The sequence below is a fragment of the Scyliorhinus torazame genome, chromosome 7 (genome assembly GCF_047496885.1).
Source record: "Scyliorhinus torazame isolate Kashiwa2021f chromosome 7, sScyTor2.1, whole genome shotgun sequence".
Taxonomy (NCBI): domain Eukaryota; kingdom Metazoa; phylum Chordata; class Chondrichthyes; order Carcharhiniformes; family Scyliorhinidae; genus Scyliorhinus; species Scyliorhinus torazame.
This window is the reverse complement of record NC_092713.1, coordinates 159,896,272-159,904,902: the sequence shown is the minus strand read 5'-3', so window position 1 is coordinate 159,904,902 and position 8,631 is coordinate 159,896,272. Positions and strand designations below refer to the sequence as shown.

General features: G+C 72.1%; 1 protein-coding gene across 7 annotated transcripts in view; it reads right to left on the bottom strand.

Moving 5' to 3' along the window:
- Positions 1–8,400, bottom strand: part of LOC140426646 (retinoic acid receptor RXR-gamma-A-like) — a 547,996-nt gene extending 539,596 nt beyond the window's left edge. For 3 of the 7 annotated variants that reach the window (XM_072511717.1, XM_072511718.1, XM_072511721.1), the window contains exon 1: positions 7,777–8,026. Coding sequence is in view for 1 of the 7 variants with exons in the window: in XM_072511721.1 (XP_072367822.1) it covers positions 7,777–7,804 (28 nt within the window). In the remaining 6 variants the exon portion in view is untranslated. Of the gene's footprint in view, positions 1–7,776; positions 8,027–8,092 lie in introns of those variants that run through there. The other 4 variants (XM_072511722.1, XM_072511723.1, XM_072511720.1 and 1 more) reach the window with 3 other exon arrangements.
- Between the last annotated feature and the right edge of the window lie 231 nt (positions 8,401–8,631).

Genomic DNA, 8,631 nt, shown 5'->3' with positions numbered 1-8,631 from the left:
ATTGCTATTTCCCAGTCTGGGAAGAAGCTTGTTCCTATAAACAGAGGGAGAGAGAGGGAGAGCCACTATTGTTGGCTGGAGTGCTGTTATTTCCCCACCCGGCTGACAGTAAAGTGCTGACAGGGCAGATTCCCGACTTGGAGGCGGAAGCAGGGGGGGGGGGGGGGGGGGGGGGGGGGGGGGGGGGGGGTGCTGTCCTGCTCGGGCTAAAGTGACCGGGAACTTCAGTAAAGAATGAACGATGGGGCTGCCAAACTGTGACTGCCAAAGTTACCGGCTGTAACCCCTGCCCCCCACCCCCAGTGAAATGCACAGTCCCTTCCATCCAGTCCTGTCTGAGAGACACTGAAGAAATGCTGGGGGCGGGATGAAGAGGGGGGTGGGAGAGCTCAGCCAGGGTGGGAAGTGTTGGGGGGTGGGGAGAGCCGGGGGTGGGGAGAGCCGGGGGTGGGGGAGAGTCGGGGGTGGGGAGAGTCGGGGGGTGGGGAGAGTCGGGGGTGGGGAGAGTCGGGGGGAGGGGGGGGAAGAGTCGGGGGAGGGGGGGGGGGAAGAGTCGGGGGAGGGGGGGGGGGGAAGAGTCGGGGGAGGGGGGTGGGAGAGTCGGGGGTGGGGACAGTCAGGGTTGGGAGAGTCGGGGGGAGGGGGGGTGGGGAGAGTCGGAGGGGGGGTGGGGAGAGTCGACGTGGTGGGGAGAGCCGGGGGGGTGGGAGGGGGGGGGGAGGGGGAAGAGTCGGGGTGGGTGGGGAGAGTCGGGGTGGGTGGGGAGAGTCGGGGGGGGGAAACAGTCGGGGGGGGGAAGAGTTGGGGGGGGGAGAGTCGGGGGGGGTGGGGAGAGTCAGGGGGGGTGGGGAGAGTCGGGGGGGTGGGGAGAGTCTGGGGGTTGGGGAGAGTCGGGGGGTTGGGGAGAGTCGGGGGGGGTGGGGAGAGGTCGGGGGGGTGGGGAGAGTCGGGGGGTGGGGAGAGTCAGGGGGGGGGGCGGTGGGGGGAGCCGGGGGGGGTGGGAGAGTCGGGGGGTGGGGAGAGTCGGAGGGTGGGAGAGTCGGGGGTGGGGAGAGTCGGGGGGTGGGGAGAGTCGGGGTGATGTGGAGGGCCGGGGGGGGGTGGGGAGGGCCGGGGGAGGGGGTGGGGAGAGCCGGGGGGGGGGTGGGGAGAGCCGGGGGGGGGTGGGGAGAGTCGGGGGAGGTGGGGAGAGACGGGGAGGTGGGGAGAGACGGGGGGAGGGGGGGTGGGGGAGAGTCGGGGGGAGGGGGGTGGGGAGAGTCGGGGGGTGGGGAGAGTCGGGGGTGGGGACAGTCAGGGGTTGGGGAGAGTCGGAGGGAGGGGAGAGTCGGGGGGGGGGGGGGAGAGTCGGGGGGGGTGGGGAGAGTCGACGTGGTGGGGAGAGCCGGGGGTGGGGAGAGTCGGGGTGGTGGGGAGAGTCGGGGGTGGTGGGGAGAGTCGGGGGTGGTGGGGAGAGTCGGGGGTGGTGGGGAGAGTCGGGGGTGGTGGGGAGAGTCGGGGGTGGTGGGAGAGTCGGGGGTGGTGGGGAGAGTCGGGGGTGGTGGGGAGAGTCGGGGGTGGTGGGGAGAGTCGGGGGTGGTGGGGAGAGTCGGGGGTGGTGGGGAGAGTCGGGGGTGGTGGGGAGAGTCGGGGGTGGTGGGGAGAGTCGGGGGGGTGGGGAGAGTCGGGGTGGTGGGGAGAGTCGGGGGTGGTGGGGAGAGTCGGGGGTGGTGGGGAGAGTCGGGGGTGGTGGGGAGAGTCGGGGGTGGTGGGGAGAGTCGGGGGTGGTGGGGAGAGTCGGGGGTGGTGGGGAGAGTCGGGGGTGGTGGGGAGAGTCGGGGGTGGTGGGAGAGTCGGGGGTGGTGGGGAGAGTCGGGGGTGGTGGGGAGAGTCGGGGGTGGTGGGGAGAGTCGGGGGTGGTGGGGAGAGTCGGGGGGTGGTGGGGAGAGTCGGGGTGGTGGGGAGAGTCGGGGGTGGTGGGGAGAGTCGGGGGTGGTGGGAGAGTCGGGGGTGGTGGGGAGAGTCGGGGGTGGTGGGGAGAGTCGGGGGTGGTGGGGAGAGTCGGGGGTGGTGGGGAGAGTCGGGGGTGGTGGGGAGAGTCGGGGGTGGTGGGGAGAGTCGGGGGTGGTGGGGAGAGTCGGGGGTGGTGGGGAGAGTCGGGGGTGGTGGGGAGAGTCGGGGGTGGTGGGGAGAGTCGGGGGTGGTGGGGAGAGTCGGGGGTGGTGGGGAGAGTCGGGGGTGGTGGGGAGAGTCGGGGGTGGTGGGGAGAGTCGGGGGTGGTGGGAGAGTCGGGGGTGGTGGGGAGAGTCGGGGGTGGTGGGGAGAGTCGGGGGTGGTGGGAGAGTCGGGGTGGTGGGGAGAGTCGGGGGTGTGGGGAGAGTCGGGGGTGGTGGGGAGAGTCGGGGGGAGTGGGGAGAGTCGGGGGTGGTGGGGAGAGCGGGGGGGGGGGTGGGAAGAGCCGGGGGGGTGGGGAGAGTCGGGGGAGGTGGGGAGAGACGGGGGAGGTGGGGGAGAGACGTGGGGGGGGGGGAGAGAGAGAGTCGGGGGGGTGGGAGGGGGAGAGTCGGGGGGGTGGGAGGGAGAGAGTCGGGGGGGAGGGAGGGGGAGAGTCGGGGGGGGTGGGAGGGGGGAGAGTCGGGGGGTGAGGGGAAGAATCGGGGGGGGGGAGAGAGAGTCGGGGGAGGTGGGGAGAGTCGGGGGAGGTGGGGAGAGTCGGAGGAGGTGGGGAGAGTCGGGGGTGGTGGGGAGAGTCGGGGGTGGTGGGGAGAGTCGGGGGTGGTGGGAGAGTCGGGGGTGGTGGGGAGAGTCGGGGGTGGTGGGGAGAGTCGGGGGTGGTGGGGAGAGTCGGGGGTGGTGGGGAGAGTCGGGGGTGGTGGGGGGAGAGTCGGGGGTGGTGGGGAGAGTCGGGGGTGGTGGGGAGAGTCGGGGGTGGTGGGGAGAGTCGGGGTGGTGGGGAGAGTCGGGAGGAGGTGGGGGAGAGTCGGGGGAGGTGGGGAGAGACGGGGGAGGTGGGGAGAGACGGGGGAGGTGGGGAGAGACGTGGGGGGGGAGAGAGAGAGTCGGGGGGGTGGGAGGGGGAGAGTCGGGGGGGTGGGAGGGAGAGAGTCGGGGGGGAGGGAGGGGGAGAGTCGGGGGGGGGGTGGGAGGGGGGAGAGTCGGGGGGTGAGGGGAAGAATCGGGGGGGGAGAGAGAGGTCGGGGAGGTGGGGGAGAGTCGGGGGAGGTGGGGAGAGTCGGAGGAGGTGGGGAGAGTCGGGGGGGGTGGGGAGAGTCGGGGGCGGGTGGGGAGAGACGGGGTGGGGAGAGTCGGGGTGGTGGGGAGAGACGGGGTGGGGAGAGTCGGGGTGGTGGGGAGAGCCGGGGGGGGGGGTGTGGGGAGAGTTCGGGGTGGGGGTGGGGAGAGACCGGGGTGGGGGGGGGGGTGGGGGTGAGACCGGGGGGAAGGGGCGATGAGACCGGGGGGGGGGTGGGGCGATGAGACCGAGGGCGGAGGGGCGATGAGACCGGGGGGGGGTGGGGCGATGAGACCGAGGGGGAGGGGCGATGAGACCGGGGGGGAAGAGACCGGGGGGGAAGGGGCCGATGAGACCGGGGGGGGAAGGGGCGATGAGACCGGGGGGGGGGGGGAAGGGGCGATCAGACAGGGGGGGAAGGGGCGATGAGACCGGGGGGGAAGGGGCGATGAGACCGGGGGAGAAGGGGCGATGAGACCGGGGGGGGGGGGGAGGGGCGATGAGACCAGGGGGGATGAGGGGGCGATGAGACCGGGGGGAGGGGGCGATGAGACGGGGGGTATGAGTCCGGGGAGGGGGGGGTATGAGTCCGGGGAGGGGGGGGTATGAGTCCGGGGAGGGGGTATGAGTCCGGGGAGGGGGGGGGTGAGTCCGGGGAGGTGGGGGGGTGAGTCCGGGGAGGGGGGGGGGGTGAGTCCAGGAGGGGGGGGGGGGGGAGGGGATGTGTCCGGGGGGGGATGGGATGAGTCCGGGCAGGGGGGGGCGGTGGGATGAGTCCAGGTGGGCGGTGGGATGAGTCCGGGGGGGGAATGGGCTGTGTCCGGGGGGGAAGGGGAGGGAATGGGATGAGTCCGGGGGGGGGCGGGGATGGGATGCATCCCGGGGGGTGGGGGGAAAGGGATGAGTCCGGGGTGGGGGGGGGGATGAGTCCGGGGTGGGGGGAAAGAGTCCGGGGGGGGGGGGAAAGAGTCCGGGGGGGGGGGGGAAGAGTCCGGGGGGGGGGGGGAAAGAGTCCGGGGGGGGGGGGAAGAGTCCGGGGGGGGGGGGGGAAAGAGTCCGGGGGGGGGAAAGAGTTGGGGGGGGGAAAGAGTCCGGGGGGAAAGAGACCGGGGGGGGGGGAAAGAGTCCGGGGGGGGGGGAAAGAGTCCGGGGGGGGGGGGAAAGAGTCCGGGGGGGGGAAAGAGTTGGGGGGGGGGAAAGAGTCCGGGGGGAAAGAGACCGGGGGGGGGGGAAAGAGTCCGGGGGGGGGGAAGAGTCCGGGGGGGGGAAAGAGTCCGGGGGGGGGGAAAGAGTCCGGGGGGGGAAAGAGTCCGGGGGGGGGGGAAGAGTCCGGGGGGGAAAGAGTCCGGGGGGGGGGAAAGAGTGCGGGGGGGGGGGGGAAAGAGTCCGGGGGGGGGGGAAGAGTCCGGGGGGGGGGGGAAGAGTCCGGGGGGGGGGGGGAAAGAGTCGGGGGGGGGAAAGAGTCCGGGGGGGGGGGAAAGAGTCCGGGGGGGGGGGAAAGAGTCAGGGGGGGGGAAAGAGTCCGGGGGGGGGAAAGAGTCCGGGGGGGGGGAAAGAGTCCGGGGGGGGGGAAAGAGTCCGGGGGGGGAAAGAGTCCGGGGGGGGGGGGAAAGAGTCCGGGGGGGGGGGAAAGAGTCCGGGGGGGGGGGGGAAAGAGTCCGGGGGGGGGGAAGAGTTCGGGGGGGGGAAGAGTTCGGGGGGGGGGGGAAAGAGTTCGGGGGGGGGGGAAAGAGTTCGGGGGGGGGAGAGCCGGGGGAAAGAGTCCGGGGGAGAGCCGGGGGGAAGAGTCCGGGGGGGGGAAGAGTCGGGGGGGGGAGGTCGGGGGGTGGGGGGGAGGGTCCGGGGGGGAAGAGTTCGGGGGGGGAAGAGTCCGGGGGGGGGAAAGTCTGTGGGGGGGAAAGGGTCCGGGGGGGGGTGGGAAGAGTCCGGGGGGGGGGGGAAGAGTCCGGGAGGGGGAGGGGGGAAGAGTCCGGGGAGGGGGGGGGGGGAATGAGTCCGGGGAGGGGGGGGGGGAAAGAGTCCGGGGAGGGGGGGGGGGAAAGAGTCCGGGAGGGGGGGGGGGGAAAGAGTCCGGGGGGGGGGGAAAGAGTCCGGGGGGGGGGGGGGAAAGAGTCCGGGGGGGGGGAAAGAGTCCGGGGGGGGGAAAGAGTCCGGGGGGGGGGAAAGAGTCCGGGGGGGGGGGAAAGAGTCCGGGGGGGGGGGGGAAAGAGTCCGGGGGGGGGGGGGGAAAGAGTCCGGGGGGGGGGGGGAAAGAGTCCGGGGGGGGGGGGGGAAAGAGTCCGGGGGGGGGGGAAAGAGTCCGGGGGGGGGGGGGAAAGAGTCCGGGGGGGGGGGGAAAGAGTCCGGGGTGGGGGGGGGGGGAAAGAGTCCGGGGGGGGGGGAAAGAGTCCGGGGGGGGGAGAAAAAGAGTCCGGGGGGGAAAGAGTCCGGGGGGGGAAAGAGTCCGGGGGGGGGGAAAGAGTCCGGGGGGGGAAGAGTCCGGGGGGGGGGGAAAGAGTCGGGGGGGGGAAAGAGTCCGGGGGGGGGGGGGGGAAAGAGTCCGGGGGGGGGGGGAAAGAGTCCGGGGGGGGGGGGAAAGAGTCCGGGGGGGGGGGGAAAGAGTCCGGGGGGGGGGGGGTGGGAAGAGTCCGGGGGGGGGGGGGAATAGTCCGGGGGGGGGGGGAAGAGTCCGGGGGGGGGGAAAGAGTCCGGGGGGGGGAAAGAGTCCGGGGGGGGGGGGAAAGATGCCGGGGGGGGGGGGGGGGAAGAGTCCGGGGGGGGGGAAAGAGTCCGGGGGGGGGGAAAGAGTCCGGGGGGGGGGAAAGAGTCCGGGGGGGGGGGGAAAGAGTCCGGGGGGGGGGGGGAAAGAGTCCGGGGGGGGGAAAGAGTCCGCGGGGGGGGAAAGAGTCCGGGGGGGGGGAAAGAGTCCGGGGGGGGGAAGAGTTCGGGGGGGGGGGAAAGAGTTCGGGGGGGGGGGAAAGAGTCCGGGGGGGGGGGAAAGAGTTCGGGGGGGGAAAGAGTCCGGGGGGGGGAAGAGTCCGGGGGGGGAAGAGTCCGGGAGTGGGGGTGAAGGAGTCCGGGGGGGGAAGAGTTCGGGGGGGGAAGAGTCCGGGGGGGGGAAAGAGTCTGTGGGGGGGAAAGAGTCCGGGGGGGGGTGGGAAGAGTCCGGGGGGGGGGGGGAAGAGTCCGGGGAGGGGGGGGGGAAGAGTCCGGGGGAGGGGGGGGGGGAATGAGTCCGGGGGGGGGGGAAAGAGTCCGGGGAGGGGGGGGGGGGAAAGAGTCCGGGGAGGGGGGGGGGAAAGAGTCCGGGGAGGGGGGGAAGAGTCCGGGGGGGGGGGAAAGAGTCCGGGGAGGGGGGGGGGGAAAGAGTCCGGGGAGGGGGGGAAGAGTCCGGGGGAGGGGGGAAAGAGTCCGGGGGGGGAGAGAGTCCGGGGGGGGGAAAGAGTCCGGGGGGGGGGGGGGAAAGAGTCCGGGGGGGGGGAAAGAGTCCGGGGGGGGGGGGGAAAGAGTCCGGGGGGGGGGGGGGAAAGAGTCCGGGGGGGGGGGGGGAAAGAGTCCGGGGGGTGGAAAGAGTCCGGGGGGTGGGGGGGGGGAAGAGTCCGGGGGGGGGGGGGAGAGAGTCCGGGGGGGGGGGGGGAAAGAGAGTCCGGGGGGGGGAAAGAGTCCGGGGGGGGAAAGAGTCCGGGGGGGGGGAAAGAGTCCGGGGGGGGGAAAGAGTCCGGGGGGGGGGGAAAGAGTCCGGGGGGGGGAAGAGTCCGGGGGGGGGAAAGAGTCGGGGGGGGGGGGGGGAAAGAGTCCGGGGGGGGGGTGGGGAAAGAGTCCGGGGGGGGGGGGGGGGAAGAGTCCGGGGGGGGGGGGGGGGAAGAGTCCGGGGGGGGGGGGGGAAAGAGTCCGGGGGGGGGGGGGAAAGAGTCCGGGGGGGGGGGGAAAGAGTCCGGGGGGGGGGGGAAAGAGTCCGGGGGGGGGGGAAAGAGTCCGGGGGGGGGGGGGGGGAAAGAGTCCGGGGGGGGGGAAAGAGTCCGGGGGGGGGGAAAGAGTCCGGGGGGGGGGGAAAGAGTCCGGGGGGGGGGGTGGGGAAAGAGTCCGGGGGGGGGGGTGGGGAAAGAGCCCGGGGGGTGGGGAAAGAGTCCGGGGGGGGGGGGTGGGGAAAGAGTCCGGGGGGGGGGGGGTGGGGAAAGAGTCCGGGGGGGGGGGGGGGGGGAAGAGTCCGGGGGGGGGTGGGGAAAGAGTCCGGGGGGGGGGTGGGGAAAGAGTCCGGGGGGGGGGAAAGAGTCCGGGGGGGGGAAAGAGTCCGGGGGGGGGGGAAAGAGTCCGGGGGGGGGGGGGGGGAAGAGTCCGGGGGGGGGGGGGAACAGATCGGGGGGGGGGGGAACAGATCGGGGGGGGGGGGTCTCCGCTGCAATTTGCCGCCTCACTGCCCCCTCTGCTCGTCCTCTCTCAGTCCCACAAGTGAACAAGCACCGGGGGCTCCACACACATTCCTCACATTCCACCAAAGGCGATTGCCCCCTGCCGCCCCCCCCCCTTCCCTCTTTAATATATACATATCGCGCAAAGGAAAACACAAATGCTGACGGCAGACTCACTGAGGTGATGGTAGGCCTCAGCATCCATGGTGTTGGGGTGAAATCCTGGCTCCTTCCCCCGCTGGATTCCAGCACAGATTCTCGGGCATAGCCTTCAGCTGTCCCAGCTCCTTGGGCCCTGGCTGCAGGCAGCCAGCCTCACTCTCTCACCAGAGCTGGATGTTCGCCTGGGCCTCCTCAGTCAGAAAGGGGCCCTGAGAAGGGGAGGGGGTGCTGTGTGTGTGTCTGTGAGTGTGTTTGTGTGGGGGGGGGGGGGGGGGCGTTGGCCTTTTCAATTGCTCGCGTCCTCCTCTCTCACTCTTTCCCTTGAGATTACCTGAAGAACTGAACGATGGCCTGAAACCAAAAGTTCCCCTCGGTCCTATCAGGGGGCGGAGAGAGTTTCGTTTCAGCAACTCTCTCTCTCTCTTGCAGACAGTCGGCGATTGTCATTAGTATTTAAATGCATTGGAGTCCAGCCGCAGCCCCGAGTGTGCAAATGCGGCCACTCGCCCCCTCACTCACTCACTACCTCCATGCTGCTGTCCCTCCGGGGAATGGCCTCTGTGTTACCCAACCATGGCTTCATCCAATACAAGCCGCTGACATGGCAGGGGCAGGGCTGACTGCAAAGGAGTGTGTGTGTGTGCCCACGTACTAGGTTGGCATGCACTGTTCCCGGCCGCGGGTCTGGAGCGTCAGTTTCAACCTCCGTGTCTGCATGGGTGTGATCTCAAAATGGCAGGGACACCGGCTGCATGTGCTCCAGTCTTGACATTAGCACATGTGCAATTTCGACAGCTGCATTATGCAATCCCATCACTGCACCTCTCCGATCTCAGAGCTGGGTGTGCGCACAGCTTGTCAGCTGTAGTA